The following is a 17,346-nucleotide window of genomic DNA, read 5'->3' as shown; positions in this document are numbered from 1 at the left end:
ACATTGTTCCTACTAGATACTACTGAGCAGAATAAAGTTACATTTTAGTCTATGATACCAAAAGTTTGTGATGCGTTGGGTACTAGAACATGGATATGATCTTAAGTTCTTGATTTTAAAAACCAAGTGGAGAAAAAAAATCTGTAGAAAGATGACTTCCTATATAGACTGAAAAGATACTATTACATAACAAAAATTCAGCTGAGTAAATTAAAGATCAAATTGGTTTTATTCAATGATTCATGAAATGGGCAGCATCCCATCTAGCAAATTTCCATCCAGAAAAGAAAAGATTTTTAAAGGCAGAGAGGAAATTATTGGTAAAGAACACATTGTTTTAGGTTAAGGCCACCCTCCTATGGGGAACGCAAAGGGTCTATTAGATTATCTCCTTGTGCTGCCCAGGAAATTCCAAGTTGGCTGGTTAAAAGTCATATTTCTGGGAGAAGCTGAAGCTACACTTAGGTTAGGTATTAAGGCTTGGTGGGTTTTAGTTAAGTGATTCCAGCTTGGGCCTGCTCTCTCCTTTTTAACAACACATATCCCTTTTTTATCTTTATTCCAAAAGTTAGTCACTAGCAGATCTTTAAGAAATACTTTCTAAATTCCAATGCAAAAATACTCATCCCTAGTTTAATCCAACATCTCTTCTCTTGCATGTTAGAGAGAATACCTCCACAGTGTTACCTGGGTGCCACCGTGGGTTGTTGGTTAAGAATTTCAGTTGGGTTCTTACTGCTGCTTGGCAGTCCTCTCCCTATCCCCAACCAATTCACTCATCTGCTTCTGAATCTTGCCTACAACACATTCCTTCCTCAGCTCATAGCATAGCTCCCTACTTCTCAAGAAAAACAGAGGTCTCTTTCTTACTTTCACCTGTATCCATACTCGCATATTCATTCTTTCTTCTGCTTTCCTAAGAGAAGCAGACCAGACCTCTACCTCTCCTCCAATCCTGCCTTCTTCAGGACATTTTCTTTATTTATTCTCAACTCTGTAATACCAACATATAAACAAGCATGGGTCTCTCCTATGTCTTAAAATAATCCTCTCTTTTCCCTCTTGCAACCTTAATTCTTTCTTTCATGCTCTGTTTCCCTCCTCTGCTGATTACACTTTTGGAAGAGTTGTCCCTGTTCATTGGGCCCATTCCATTACTGTTCACTAAAGAGATTCTTACTGACCACCCATAATCTGATTTCTACAGCTCTCTAATTACAGTTCAATTGGAAGATTGTAGAAATTCAAAGAATAGTTTTCTATCCCTATGTTGCTTAAATTTCTGTAAGCTTAACCTCTGATGTTCATTCCTTCCTTAAAATTTTCCTTTTGGCTTCTATGATACTGTTTTCCTCAGTTTTTTCCTACCTAAGTGTTTTTCAGTTTTCTAGCTAATATTTTTTTAAAGTTTTCTTTTCTTTACTAATAATCCCCCTTCCCTGCTTCCTCCCTGCCTTTTGTCCTGCTCAAATCCTTGATGCCTACTCTTCTTAAGAATCTGTCCTGCTTTTGGCAACTGCAAAGCTGGGGAGATCCTGGATGTCAGATCTCATTGTCCTCCCAGTCCTTCCACTCCTTCCCTAATCCCCTCAATACAATGGTTTGGTTAAAAAAAAAAAAAAAAAAGTCTTCTCACTTCACTTTGTCTCATCTTTTCTTATTTTTAACTTTGGCCCCCTAAATCTGTATCTCTAGCTCAAACCTTTCTCCTGAATTCCATGTCAGTGTTCAGGGTTCATCTGGCACCAATAAACTGAACACATCAAAAACTGAACTCTTAGTCTTCCTTCTCCTGCCCCTCTCTCCCCAGATCTACTCTTGCCCTCTCTGATCTGGGTTATTTTGATGGTCTCCTGCATAGATTTCTTGTCTCTCCTTCCACCAGTCATTCCTCCAGACTTCCACAAATTTATCTGTCTAAAATGCATATCTGGGGCACATGGGTGGCTCGGTTAAGCAACTGCCTTCAGCTAAGGTCATGATCTTGAGGTCCTGGGATTGAGGCCCGCATTGGCTTCCCTGCTCATGCGGCAGCCTGCTTCTCCCTCTTCCTCTGCAGCCTTCCTCCCTGTGATCTTTCTCTCTGTGTCTCTCTCAAATGAATAAATAAAAGAAATAAAATGCACATCTGATTATGTCATTTTCTTGCTTAAAATCCTTCAGTGGTATCCCATCTAATAAGCACCAGATTCCTTAACATGATGCTTCATTACCTGATTCTTGGCATCCTTTCTGAAAACCTCTTTTCTATATAAGTTTATTTATTTTTTCAGTAATTGCTGCACAGGATGGGGCTCGTGCTCATGACCCCGAAATCAAGAGTTGCACACTCTTCTGACTGAGCCAGTCAGGTGCCCCTCTAAAAGCCTCTTATATTTGTTTCCCATATGTCTCACATGTCTATTTCCCACACAAGTGCTATCTATCCTCCTAGTGTTTGTACACTCAACTCCTTTATTGAAATGTTTTCCATCTTGTTCTTGGTGAACTTCCTCTCATTTCTCAGGATTATCTCAGTGTTTCTTTCAAACTACCTCTGAAACCTCTGTCCCAGTGCAAATTTAAGGGCTCTTTCTTATGTACTCACATAACACGTTGGTATGCATTCATCATGTATTATGGCAAATGCTTTGTTTACTTATGGCTCTTCCCATACTAGACTCCGAACTCATTGAGGTGCCAGATAGATTCAGCTGGAATTACCTGAGCTATCATTGCTCAAATGAAAACCTCGCCCTTGTGTATGTGTGTGTCTGTGTGTGTATAAAGCCACATGGAGATGTTTGAAAAAAATATGTACGTATTGAGAAAAATATTTCAGATAATGATCATTCTTCATATAAAAAGGCCATAAATCCGTTCTGTTATTTTTACAAAAATGAATTCCATTTCATTCAGACCACAAAATAATGAAAATAGGTTTCTAAAATTTCTTACCATAAATTGATTCTAAATATGTTCACCCCCAAATTTATAGTATTTGAAAATAATTTGAAGACTTGGATATGTGGGTGCCAGTTGAAAATTCAGTGCCAGTTGAAAAAAATGTCCTAACAAACACTAAATGAATGCTTCCTGAATCTTTCTTTACACATGGTCCTGAAGAAAGGTGCCAGATCAGCTCTTTTGAGAAGTTCTGGCAATTGGCAGGCTAGGAAAGGTGAATGAATACAAGTAAAGAGAAAACATCTAGAGCATGAATCTTACTGAAAAATTTCCTCAGAATTGATACCCGGAAGATGAATATGGCTCTCAAATTCATCTTCTCTAAGGAAGTACTCAAACTTTAACCTCACTATAGGGAAATTTTTTAAGCTAGGTCATTTCCACCATGCAAAAAAAGGTTCCTGGCCCATCCACAAAGATCAGTAGATTCCTCTTACTTCTAATTCTTCAACTGTGGTTTTAAATAATGTGCCTTAAAGGAGAAATGTTGTTATAGGTGTTTATATTAACCAGAAAGTATTAGTACATTTCACTGAATGCAGAGGGAATTAAGATCAAAGAAGTAAGTTTAAAATTATTTCTTTCTGAATAATGTTTGAAGCATGTTATTCATGATCATGACACAAACTTTGTTCTTCGTATGGTCATCCTTAAAAATTCACCTTTTGATACAGTAGGGTCAACATAGAAAGCCTGTTTCTTTTCTGTATCTTTGATAGTGTCCTTTTAACATACTAGATTTAAATTTAATGACTAAGAATTCTAGTGGTAGAATTTTTATAAAAATTATAAATTACTTATAAAACATGTCATACTTTTCTCATCTTAAATTTTTTCATACTTTTTAATATTTCTTCACATTTTATAGATAAACTCATTGGAGTTCATTGTACCAATGGAATTAACAGAACAGGATACCTTATATGTAGGTAAGAATGATATAGGTGCTAAATTTTCAAGTCTGTCTTCTTGAGAAGAAAATTTTAAAGTTCAGCCTTACCTATATTGTAAAATTAAAATGATATTTTTAATTCAGGTACCTTATCGATGTTGAAGGCTGGGATCCAGATACAGCAATTCAAGGTATTTTTAGAAAGTTTAGCTAAAAGCAAGGACCAATGTTATGAAAATATCTAGTGCCATTTAAATGAATTAAAATATAGAAAATAATGATTTATTTCTTTTTTATTTAGTTATTGCCTTTCTGTTAATACCTTTTCAACTTAATACATTTTTAACTAGATTTTTCGTATAGCCATTTATTTTAAAAAATGAAAAAAGAAAACACGGGAACATTAAAAATTAAGGTTGTGATGTTTTTATATAAAATAAAAATTTTTAGGATCTCATCACTGCTACCACAATAAATCATTTTTTTATATAATCTGTTAGTTGGTGAACAAAATCCAAGGATCTTGTCACAAAATTTACCTCATTAATTTTATTTGACCAACATTAATCCTTCATTGATTATTCTTAGCTTTTGGTGAGGCCCGTGGTCATCGAATAGATGGATGTGTGTACTTAAAGGATCTCAAAACTCGACCCATGAGAAGGTAAATTTTAAACTGGACTGTGAGTTGTATCTTATCCAAGGATCTTATTCCTTTAGTAGATTTCTTTCTTATCCTTTGTAGGTTTCTTAAATTAAAAACATTTGTTATAATTCATACTGTTAAATATAAAAACCAAAAGAAAACAAATATATATATCATTAGGACACTCTGCTGGCTATAACTGATTTTTGTGTTAAATATATTCAGAAGTTTTAGGAAACTTTTAAAGAATGTTGATCACAGTTAATTAAAATCCACTATTGTTACCCTGTCAAAAAATTTAGACTTCGTCATCTCCTAAATTTAGCATCATAGGGCATGGACGAAATTATTTTGAACTGGAAAAGCTTTAAGTATACAGGTATTATCAGTCAGTCACCCTTACCATATCAGAGGAACATTGAGATGCCTCTCCTAAAATGGTAGTTTTTGATTTGGCAATATAGTAGATATAGGTGGAATATGTTTTAAAGAGACAGAGTCCTAGGGCCCCCCATATAAGCTACTAATTTAGTAGGTTTGGTGTGGTGTTTAGGGAGAGAAATGTCAGAAACTTGATTTTTAAATCTCCTCATAATTGGGAACCAGTGTGCTAAATCATATAAATTGACTAAGTAATTCGTGGACTGCCAACCTGAGTAAACTGAAATATATACCCTTTAGTAAGTAAATGATTTGACTTCCTTGACAGAACTTTTGATCATCCTCTATTATAATAGTTTGAGATTGCCTTTTAGAAATAGCAACTCAGGGACACCAGAGCTCAACTCTTAGTTTCAGCTGAGGTCGTGATCTCAGGGTCATGAGATAGAGCTTCATGTGGGGCTCTGTGCTGAGTGTGGAGTCTGCTGGTTTCTCTCTTCTTCTTCCTCTGCCCCTCCCTGCCTAATGTGCACTCACACTCTCGCTCTCTCTCAAATAAATAAAGAAGGGACTCTTAGAAAAAATAGAAATAGCAGTTTATTTTAATAGTAATATGCAGTTGCTTCTTGAGATGTATACTGATTTGCGATACTAAGACTATGTATCGTCATAGAGGAGCATTTTTTCTTTGGCAAGAAATCCTGTGCCCACTTTATTTAAAAACTACATCAAGCAGAACACGTGGGTGGCTCAGTCAATAAGCATCTGACTTTTGATCTCAGCTCTGGGCTTGATCTTGGGGTCGTGAGTTTAGGCCCCACATTGGGCAGAGTCTACTTAAAACAAACAAACAAAGAAAAAAAACCACGTCAAGCAGGGACACCTGTGTGGCTCAGTTGGTTAAGCATCTGCCTTTGGCTCAGGTCATGATCTTGGGGTCCCAGGATCGAGCCCTGTATCAGGCTCCATGCTTAGTGGGGAGTCTGCTTTTCCCATTTCCTCTGCCTCTTCCACCCCAGCTCATGTTCTTTCTCTCTCTCTTTGTCTCAAATAAATAAAATCTTTTTTAAAAAACTGCATCAAGCAAGTTACTCGGACAAAAAAATTTAAGATGGGCCAGGATACAGCTTGCTTGTTTATTCCCTTTGAGAGTGAAATTTAGTAATTCAATAAATGTTTATCAAATAATCTGATATATTCTAGGCACCATTCTAGATGCTGATGATATAGCAGCTAACAGAACAGACTAAAATATAGGGCTTACATTCTAGTTGGAGGCAAACAATAAACAATTTAAATAAGTAAAATACGTAGTTTGTGATTCAGAGTTAATTACTGTGGAAGACAGTAAACCTGGAAAGGGGAATAGAGGATGTTGAGATGATGGGGAAGGTTGAGATTTGGAAGGATCACCAAGGAAAGCCTCACTAAAAAGGTGACGTGTGACTAAAGCCCTGAAGGAAGACAGAGAGCAATCCATGTGATTAGGTTTGACATTTGACCCTATCCAGCTTGGACCCTGTTGTCAGCCATCTTCAGTGTCCTTACCAGGAGCCTAGATTCATTCATTCTGTTGACTTTCCATTCTGCCAGTATGGTAATTCCCAATTTGGAGAATTTTCAACAGCTTCCCTTCCTGAGCTGATAAGTATCATAGTCAAACTATGTTAAGTTTAGCAATGAATTAAAATTATTTAACACTGCGTTATTGCTGATGTTTGTTAAACTAGACAGATTAAAGAAAATTAACTGGAGAGAAAATGCTAAGGTAAGAAAATGGGCAGTTAGAGCCCACTCATTAGAGAAATTTGGCAAGAAATGGAAAGAGGATGAAAATCAGTAGGAAACTATAGGATCTGTTTGCTCATTACTATGACCACACGACAAATGTGATACCCTAACCATTCCAGAATTTAAGTAATAATATCTGGTTTCTGTGCTTTAAAGTCCTTTGCAGATTATCTGCAAATACAAGGCTCAGCAACATTGCCATTTTATAAAAACACCAACTGACCAGGACCTACTTCCCAGATCCTTGGCCCTTAAGATTTTAGGATAACACAAATTTAAGCCAGAGACTATTGGTTGCAATAAAAAACAAAAAACAAAAAAAAAAACAAGAGATGTGGAAACCTTGGTGGCTCAGTTGGTTAAGCAACTGCCTTCAACTCAGATCATGATCCTGGAGTCCCAGGACCAAGTCCCACATCAGGCTCCCTGCTTGGTGGGGAGTCTGCTTCTCCCTCTGACCCTCCCTCCTCTCATGCATTCTGTCTCTCTCGTTCTCTAATTCTCTCTTAAATAAATAAAATCTTAAAAAAAAAAACCAAAAAAACCCGAAAACGAGATGTTAAGCAGTGCCCAGACTGAACCGAAGCAAGAGAAAGTTACTTTTGGGAAGACTTTGTAAGCTCTAAAATTGAAATAAAGATCCAAAGTCCCTTCCTGTTTGTAGTCCATCCCTCTCCTTAACCCAGCACTGTAACTGCACATCCATATCAGGAGAAAGCAGTGTGGATTAGAGAGAATTTTATTGGAGAGAATTTGCTGCCACCTTTACCTTTTTTCCTGAAAATTCTTTGATCTGATAATGCTTTGAAAAACCTGTCTTTCATATACCAAATAGGGAAAGTAGATATTATTTACTTATATCCTTGCTTTTAGAGACTAACTGAATTCAGAGTCTGAAAGTATAATTTCTTACAAAATTCCTGTGAATAAATTCAGACTCTGAAGATGTTTCTTATGAATGAAGATGAAAGCAAAATCTGAAAGTTTTCTGCTTCCCTTTGAGCTAATTGCTAATTCTTAAACAAAAAATTCTCCTTATGATTAGTCACTTATAAAAAGAAGATATTTCTCGATCAACTTCTACATTTTAACTATCCAGAATTCAGCTGGCCCACAGAAAATTCTACATACTACCCTCTCAAAGGTTTGTATTTACTGAGAATTTTAGACTTGGAGAAAGTGTGAACTTTCTTCCAAAGTTTTAGTAAAGTTTTTATAGCCAACTAGATTACATCTAAATACCTCATTATTGTGGGTCTGAGTGCTCACTTGTTGTATTTCTTATTAGGTTCACAAACACCTAATCACTGTCTACTCTGCCCTTCAAAGATAAAGCTTTGAATACTTCAGAAACTTCACAGAGGGCACCATGACTATGGGCTTGTTATTCTTTCCTTGCCTTTTCCATTTGGGTCTTTGCTTCATTGTGAACCTGGCTTGGCCCTAAAGATTGTACATTCTATTAAGAACTGGGAATGTTTCTTAAAGAGCCAAATAGTAAATACTGTAGGCTTGCAGGCCATGTCATCTGTCACATATCTGCCATGGTAGCCTTAAACAGCCATAGACAACATAAACAAATAGGCTGTGTTCCAGTAAAACCATATTTACAAAAACAAATTGCTTCGCTTCCTAATGTGTTCTAAACTGTTCCCATTTGCTGTGGGTTAATTTTATTTCTTCCTTATTGCTGGAACAAAATACATCTGCACATTGTCTTGTCATAACATGAAGAATATGCTGTACTATTACTTTCTCCAGGTTACTATCCTGGTATGTGCCTGAACCTTCTAGATGTCTTGAATACCTGGCTCACATTATCTTTTTTTTTTTTTTTTTGAGTTGAGATTCATAAACATGAAGTTAACCAATTTAACATGAATGATTGCATGGCATTTAGTACTTTTATAATGTTGTATGACCAACACCTTTATTGAATGAAAAACATCTTCATCACCCTAAAAGAAGCCCCATATCCATAAAGTAGCTGCTTATCATTAACCCCCTTCCCCAATTCCTGGCAGCTGCCATTCTGCGTTCTCTGTCTATGAGTTTACCTCTTCTGGATAATTAGTGTAAATGGAGTCATACAATAGACCTTTGGTATCTGACTTCTTTCACTTAGCACCATGTTTTTAAGATTCATCTATGTATAGCATATTTTGGTATTTCATTTCCTTTTATGGCTGAGTAATGTTCCTTTGTATATATACTACAATCTGTTTATTCATCTGTTAGTTGACATTTGGGCTGTTTCTACCTTTAAAAAATATCTATGTCTTACTATTGTTAACATATAATGTATTATTTGTTTCAGAGGTACAGGTGATTCATCAGTCTTACACAATACATACTGCTTACCACAACATATACCTTCCCCAATGTCCATCACCCAGCCACCCTATCCCTCCCACCCCCCTCCACTCTAGCAACCCTCAGTTTGTTTTCTGAGATTAAGAATCTCTTATGGTTTGTCTCTCTCTCTGGTTTCTTCTTGTTTCATTTTTTTCCCTCTCTTCCCCTGTGATCCTCTGCCTTATTTCTCAAATTCCATATATCAGTGAGATCATATGATAATTGTTTTTCTCTGATTGATTTATTTCACTTAGCATTAATATCCTCTAGTTCCATGCACGTCATTGCAAATGCCAAGATTTTAGTTTTTTGATGGCTGCATAATGTTCTATTGTATATGTATGCCACATCTTCTTTATCCATTCATCTTTCTGTGGACATCTGGGCTCTTTCCATAGTTTGGCTATTGTGGATGTGGCTACTTATAAACATTGGGGTGCAGGTGCCCCTTCAGATCACTACATTTGTATCTTTGGGGTAAATACCAGTAGTGCAATTGCTGGGTTGTAGTATGGCTCTATTTTGAATTTTTTGAGGAGCCTCCATACTGTCTTCTCTAGTGGCTGCACCAGCTTGCATTCCTGCCAACAGTGCAGGAGGGTTCCCCTTTCTCCACATCCTCGCCAACACCTGTCATTTCCTGACTTGTTAATTTTAGCTCCACCTTTTTTTAAACCTCACTTTTTATTTATTTTTTGTGATAATTATTTTTTAATTCAATTAATTAACATATAATGTATTATTAGTTTTAGAGGTAGAGGTCATCAGTCTTATATAATACCCAGTGCTCATTACATCACGTGTGCTCCTAAATGTCCATCACTTAGTTTACCCATCCCTCCACCCCCATTTCCACCTTTTTGCTATTGTGAATAGTGTTGCTGTTGAATATGTGTGTATTTGTATTTATTTGAGTAGCTGTCTTCAGTTTTGGATTAATGAGTATGAGAGAACAGTGATTCTCAAATATGGCTATTTGGGGGTTACTTGGGGGCTTGTTAAGTGTAGACTTCTTTGGCTCACCTATACCTAGTGAATCAGACTGTCTGAAGAGGGGCCTAGGAATTTTTTATGTGGTTTTTTTTAATGCATTCAGAATTATTTCTGTTGCTAATAGGTCACATTTGAGAATCACTGTAATAACAAACCAGGTTTCAGAATTGAAATTAATAGGACAAACTGCTGAGCTGAAACCAATATGATGAGATTTATGGAGAAAGAAGTATAATCCTACAATTGTTGATTTTTTTTTAAAAAATTGCACTGACAAGATGTGGAAGCCTTGTAGTTCAGATGAAAGTAGCAGGAATTTTACTTGATGTAGTATGATGCAGCTGATTAAAAACTAATGTACTTTAAAGGTCAGCATTTAAAGTTTCAGATCGCAGTCAAAGGAGTTAATAATTTTACTATACATATGGTTTTGCCGCGTTTCAAGTATTGAGTTCAGTTATGTGTTTCACATTTTAAATCACTGAGAAACCAAGAAGAATGATAACTGAGTCCCAGCTCTCCTTTAACATAGCACTGGGGCAGTTAAATTCTCTCAGAAAGGGGAGATAGAGAGGAGAAGGAAGTTGAGGGAAATTGGAAGGGGAGATGAATCATGAGAGACTATGGACTCTGAAAAATAATCAGAGGGTTTTGAAGGGGAGCGGGGGGTGGGAGGTTGGGGGAGCCAGGTGGTGGGTATTGGAGAGGGCATGGATTGCATGGAGCACTGGGTGTGGTACAAAAACAATGAATACTGTTACGCTGAAAATAAAAAAATTTTAAAAAAAAATTAGTAATAGATTTTTCAGGTGCCCTTTGGCTCCCAAGTGCAATGAACAAAATTTTCATTGACCCTTATTATTGCTTTTATAGAAATGAATTCCCAGCATGTAAGAAGGGAGTGTGGGAAATGTTAAATGGGACATAAATATGTCAGGTGTTTATTTTTGAAGCATACAAGTAGAGATGTAGCTCCAGAGCCTAAAGTTAGAGCCAAGGGCAGCAAGACTTTAACAATTTATAAAATTTAATATTTATATAATATTTTAATATATAATTATATTGAGGAATACTTTATATTATAATTTTAATATTTATATTTTAATTTTATATTTATAATTTTTTGTTTTGTTTTTATATCAATTTTATATTTGTTTAATTTTATATTACAATTTTAATATATAACTTCATTGAGGAGTACTTTTCAAATATTTGTATATATTTAAAGTATACAACATTGTGATTTGATATATGTATATATTCTGGAATGATTACTAAGATCAAAATAATTAACATATCTAGCACCTCGCTTAACTCTTTTTTTGGGGTAAGAATGCTTAAGATCTCAACATCTTTGAAGTTTACAGTACCATATTATTAACTCTAGTCACCATGCTGTACATTAAATCCTTGGAACTTAGGCTGCTTAAAATTGACAATTTGTACCCTTTGAACTGCGTTTTCCCTGTTCCCCCCGCCACTATCCCTACTGGCAACCACAGTTCTATTCTTTGAAATGAGCTGGAGTTTTTTTAGATTCTGCAGAAAGTGTTTGTTGTTCTCTGCTTGGCTTATTTCACTTGGCATAATGCCCTTCAGATCCATCCATGTTGCAAATAGCAAGATTTCCTTCTTCCTTGTGGCTGAGTAATAATGTGTGTATGTGTGTGTGTGTGTGTATGTTTGCCACCTTTTCTTTATATTCACACATTGAAAGACTTTTAGGTTGTTTTCATATCTTGGGTATTGTGAATAATGCTGCAGTGAACATGGGAGTGCAGAGATCTCTTCAAAATGATGATCTCAATTCCTTTGGGTAAATACCAAGGAGTAGGATTGCTGGATTATATGGTAGTTCTATTTTTAATTCGTCTAGGAACCAACATACTGTTTCCTATAATGGTTGTACCAATTTACGTTCCCATTACAGTGCACAAACAACTACACTGATAAGATTTGCAGGGGTTCTCCAGCTTTCCTTTACTTCTGTGGGGTGAAATCCCTCCAAGGGGATCCCTCCTGGCACTGAGCTGCTCTGAACTGGGGGAAGGGGTGATTCAGGTATAATGCTTGGTTTTCTGAGCTCCACAAGGTTTCTTCCGCTTCCTCATTGTGGTCCAGAGCTTTCTCAGGCTGTTTTTATCAGTTTGTAATTTGTTATTGCATTGTTGTTTGGGGGAGAGATGAATATTGGCAGCTCCTATCCCTCCATCTTGCTCATGTAATACCTCTATACAATATTAAGGATGAAAGACTGTTCACAGCTTAGATGTTTATATGTTAGAATTTTTATGTGTGTTATTATAAAGGGATTTTCATGTAAAATTGGACATAGTAGTCACCATACTTCATACTTACTTTTGCCAGGTATTTCTTACTGAACTATTTATATTTAAGAATTTATAAGAGGGACACCTAGGTGGCTTAGTCAGTTAGACATCATACACTTGGTTTTAGCTCAGGGCATGATTTCGAGGTTGTGGAATCAAGCCCCACTTCAGGCTCTACACTGGGCATGGAGCCTGCCTGAGATCCTCTACCTCACTCTTTGCCCCTCCCCCCATTTTCTCTCCTTCTCAAAATAAATAAATAATTTGTTAGTTTAATTGTGCTTCTAATTATTGAAAAATAAAAGTAGGGGTGCCTGGATGGCTCAGTTAGCTAAGCATCTGCCTTCGGCTCAGGTCATGATCCCAGGATCCAGGGATCAAGTCCCACATCGGGCTCCCTGTTCACTGGGAAGTCTGCTTCTCCTTGTGCCTCTCCCCCGCTTGTGTGCTTTCCCTCTCTCTGTCAAATAAATAAATATTTTAAAATAAAACAAAAGACTATTAAAAGAGAGGAATTTTTTATTGTCCAGTTCATAAAGTAGGAGAGTTCTTAGACCCAAGATTTCAGAGCAGGAAAAAAAAATGATAACACTAGCCCTTCTGCTTTCAACAATGACAGAGTAACAGGAACCAGATTTACTCTCCCACCTAACTAAGAAACAAATAAATTTGCAACTTAAAAAGCAGAGAAAATATATGAAAAGATAATTTTCAAGAAATTGGATAGCAGGGATAAAGGACAATTATCTCCGAGAAATGGTGAACCATGGACATTAATGACCCAGGATTGCTCCAGTTTACTGCCTTAGAATTTCCTGGCCATGGCACAGGAAAGTTGAAGTCATGGCAGAGCCAGATGGATACCCTAAGTTAAGGAGAAAGAATGATCAGAGAGACGTTGACACAGCTAGTGCTGGAAAGGAGAGAGCTGCACAGAGAGAGAAGTCTCTAGATGAGTAGAGAGGCACCCTGCATATAAGGAAACTATAACTACTAGAAGATTAGAGGGAATGTTTTTCACACAGAGCCAGACTGGAAAACGGACTAGTTGATAGGATACTGGGTAGTACTTAGAAGGGTCTTGTTTCACTGGTGGGGAATAGTTAGTCCTGGACTGAACACTACTCTTAGTTTACCTAATAATTCTTTTTTTTTAATTTTTAATTTTTAATTTTTTATAAACATATAATATATTTTTATCCCCAGGGGTACAGGTCTGTGAATCGCCAGGTTTACACACTTCACAGCACTCACCAAAGCACATACCCTCCCCAATGTCCATAACCCCACCTCTCTTCTCCAACCCCCCTCCCCCCAGCAACCCTCAGTTTGTTTTGTGAGATTAAGAGTCACTTATGGTTTGTCTCCCTCCCAATCCCATCTTGTTTCATTTATTCTTCTCCTATCCACTTAAGCCCCCATGTTGCATCACCACTTCCTCGTATCAGGGAGATCATATGATAGTTGTCTTTCTCCGCTTGACTTATTTCGCTAAGCATGATACGCTCTAGTTCCATCCACGTTGTCACAAATGGCAAGATTTCATTTCTTTTGATGGCTGCATAGTATTCCATTGTGTATATATACCACATCTTCTTTTTTTTTTTTTTTAAGATTTTATTTATTTATTTGACAGAGAGAAATCACAAGTAGACGGAGAGGCAGGCAGAGAGTGAGAGAGGGAAGCAGGCTCCCCGCTGAGCAGAGAGCCCGATGTGGGACTCGATCCCAGGACCCTGAGATCACGACCTGAGCCGAAGGCAGCGGCTCAATCCACTGAGCCACCCCAGGCTCCCTATACCACATCTTCTTTATCCATTCATCTGTTGATGGACATCTAGGTTCTTAAAAGCAACATGTAAGAGGATCAAATTATTTCCAAGCAACTTAACTGCCTCCTAAAACAAATCTCAAGAATATTTAAGTCAATACCAAAATACACAGCACAATGAATTTGGGTTTTTTCCCCCTAATTTTTCTCAGTTTCTGTTCTGAAAATGTGGGAGGTTGCACAGTATAATGAAAAAAAATATTAGATTGAGGGGCGCCTGGTTGGCTCAGTGGGTTAAGTAAGCCTCTGCCTTCAGCTCAGGTCATGATTTCAGCGTCCTGGGGTCGAGCCCTGCGTTGTGCTCTCTGCTCAGTGGGGAGCCTGCTTCCCCCTTTCTCTCTGCCTGCCTCTCTGCCTACTTGTGATCTCTGTCAAAAAAATAAAATCTTGGGTGCCTGGGGGGCTCAGTGGGTTAAGCCGCTGCCTTCGGCTCAGGTCATGATCTCAGGGTCCTGGGATCGAGGCCCGCATCGGGCTCTCTGCTCAGCAGGGAACCTGCTTCCTCCTCTCTCTCTCTCTGCCTCTCTGCCTGCTTGTGATCTCTCTCTGTCAAATAAATAAATAAAATCTTTAAAAATAATCAATTAATTAATTAATTAATTAAAAAAATAAAATAAAATCTTAGGGGCATCTGGGCGGCTCAGCTGGTTAAGCGGCTGCCTTTGGCTCGGGTCATGATTCCAGGGTCCTGGGATGGAGCCCTGCATCGGGCTCCCTGCTCAGCAGAGAGCCTGCTTCTCTCTCTCCCCCTCCCCTGCCGCTCTACTTACTTGTGCTCTCTCTCTAGCTCTCTGTCAAGTAAATAAATAAAATGTTTTAAAAATAAAATAAAATAAAATCTTTTAAAAAAAGCTGAAAAATATTCCATTGTGTGTATTTACTATAATTTCTTTGTCTATTAACTTGTTGATGGACATTTTTAGGTTGTTTCCGTATTTCACAATGTATATGTATATCAAAACATCAAAATGTATACCTTAAATATACAGAATTTTAAAAATACCTAGAAGCATTCCATTGATTTCTACACCTTGTACAAACTACCATTCCATTCTCTTGATACATTATCCAGTTTTTTTTTTTTAAAGATTTTATTTATTTATTTGACAGAGAGAGACCACAAGCAGGCAGAGAGGCAGGCAGAGAGAGAGGAGGAAGCAGGCTCCCAGCTGAGCAGAGAGCCCGATGCGGGACTCGATCCCAGGACCCCGAGACCATGACCCAAGCCGAAGGCAGCAGCTCAACCCACTGAGCCACCCAGGTGCCTGGTCCAGGATCACTGCCTCCATTTCTTTACCACCTTATTCTCTGCTTAAATGTATCCAGTTTGTTTTTACCACTTAATTAAAATTTCCTTGTCAGAGGTCAGCAACAACCTAGTCACAATATTTTTCTTTGCAATATCTGGCATCATTAACCACTCTCTACATATACTTTAAATTTTTTTAAAAGATTTTATTTATTTATTTGACAGACAGATCACAAGTAGGCAGAGAGGCAAGCAGAGAGAGAGGGGGAAAAGCAGGCTCCCCGCTGAGCAGAGACCCCCCCTCCCCATGCGGGACTCGATTTTAGGACCCTGGGATCATGACCTGAGCCGAAGGCAGTGGCTTAACCCACCGAGTCACCAGGCGCCCCATACTTTAAATTTCTTATTTTGCACACAGTACTATCCAGGTTTGCCTTCTAATATTCTCATAGCTCCATTCACCTTAGTTGTCTCCTCTTCGTCCTTCCTGTTGTAGATGTTTGATAAGACTGTCTTTGGCTTTTATTCCTGTAATCCCATTTTCTTGTCACTTCAGCTCTTATTTTTACTGTATGACCCCCAGATCTTTCTCACAACTGAACTTCATACAAAATCTCACACTTATGTAGGGAACATTTTCTTTTCAAATTATAGGTGTTTGGGCAAGTTTATATAATAGCTCATGAAAAGAATGACTTTTGTATTTGTTTTTTAAAGACCACATCTGTTTTATAATGCACTAAAGCATTATCATCTTTCAGGGTTAAGAGGCTAAATAAAATTTAACCAAAAATTGAATTAGGCCTGTGAGCTAGGGATTTCCTTTTTAGTACTTATTCAAGTATCCTGGGAGGAAGACTTACTGGATATTCATTTCTTACTTTTTACAGGAGCTATTCAATTAAATTTTCTCTCGTGTTTTTCTTCCATTTGAAGCCTTTTCCATGTGCTTGTTTATAGCCTTTACCTGAGGAAATGTTATTCCCAATAGATAACATATGTACCAGAACAACAGTGGCATCCTTTTTACTAGAATTTAGAAAAATAATTTTTGAACTCAATATTAATATTAATATTCTCCTAAGGTATAGTGATGGTCATTTATAGACACTGAGGTATAATTCTTCCTGCCTTCTTCTCTGCCCTCTATCCCTGAAAAGATTGCCTTTATAGCATGTTCAAATAGTCATTTTTCTACTTTTTGAAACTAAACAACATTGTAACAGTATAAAAATCTTAAGTGTCCTTTAGCATAAATTCAGTGAGGCCTTCCTAGAGAATACCTTCCACTTAATTTTATCTTCTCCAATAAAGATACAGTATTTATTTAGCATCTCTGATATACTGCTCAGGAATTCTGTTAAGCATTTCTGTATGCCAGGCATAGTGCTAAACATCTGTAGAGGCTGGGAAGAGGCCTTGCCCTCAAGGAGACAGGTGAGTAAAGCCAGCAGATATAACAGTGTTAAGTGTTATGATACAGAACACACTACTCATCCTTTTCCATTCCATAAGTATTTATGGAGTACCTACTGTGTCACGGCACTCTGCTTGACTGAGAATTCAGCAGTGAATAAGACAGACTAGGTCCCTTTCCTCATGAAGCTTTTAAGTCTCTGTGCAGTCTCACGAGGCCATATATGAGGGAATTTTGCACTGATATTTTTTCTACTTGGAATGGTCTGTCTTTGCATAACTGATTTCTTTGTTCAAATGTCACCACCTCAGAGAATCAGCCTTTCCTGTCTTAATATTGTCCTCCTCTTCCAGTTACTGTCTATTATACTACCTTGGAGTTCCTACAAAGTGCCTATTACTATCAGAAATTATGTAATTTATGTACTTGTTTATGATCTGCCTCTCCTTTGAGAGCAGGGACTTGCCTGATTTGATCATTACCATTATCTTTAAGTGTTTGAATGGTGCCTGGTG

At 37.4% G+C, this 17,346-nt stretch overlaps 1 protein-coding gene across 3 annotated transcripts in view; it reads left to right on the top strand.

Moving 5' to 3' along the window:
• The window catches only part of LOC122900961, a 58,043-nt gene that overhangs the window by 31,994 nt on the left and 8,703 nt on the right, over positions 1 to 17,346 (top strand). For all 3 annotated transcript variants that reach the window (XM_044240213.1, XM_044240212.1, XM_044240211.1), the window contains exons 5-7: positions 3,815 to 3,875; positions 3,983 to 4,029; positions 4,427 to 4,502. In XM_044240213.1, the coding sequence (XP_044096148.1) occupies positions 3,815 to 3,875; positions 3,983 to 4,029; positions 4,427 to 4,502 (184 nt within the window). The remainder of the gene's footprint in view (positions 1 to 3,814; positions 3,876 to 3,982; positions 4,030 to 4,426; positions 4,503 to 17,346) is intronic.

Source organism: Neovison vison, chromosome 2 (genome assembly GCF_020171115.1).
Source record: "Neovison vison isolate M4711 chromosome 2, ASM_NN_V1, whole genome shotgun sequence".
In the NCBI taxonomy this organism is placed as follows: Eukaryota; Metazoa; Chordata; class Mammalia; order Carnivora; family Mustelidae; genus Neogale; species Neogale vison.
Note: the sequence above shows the minus strand (reverse complement) of the source record. Positions and strands in the feature narration are given on the sequence as shown.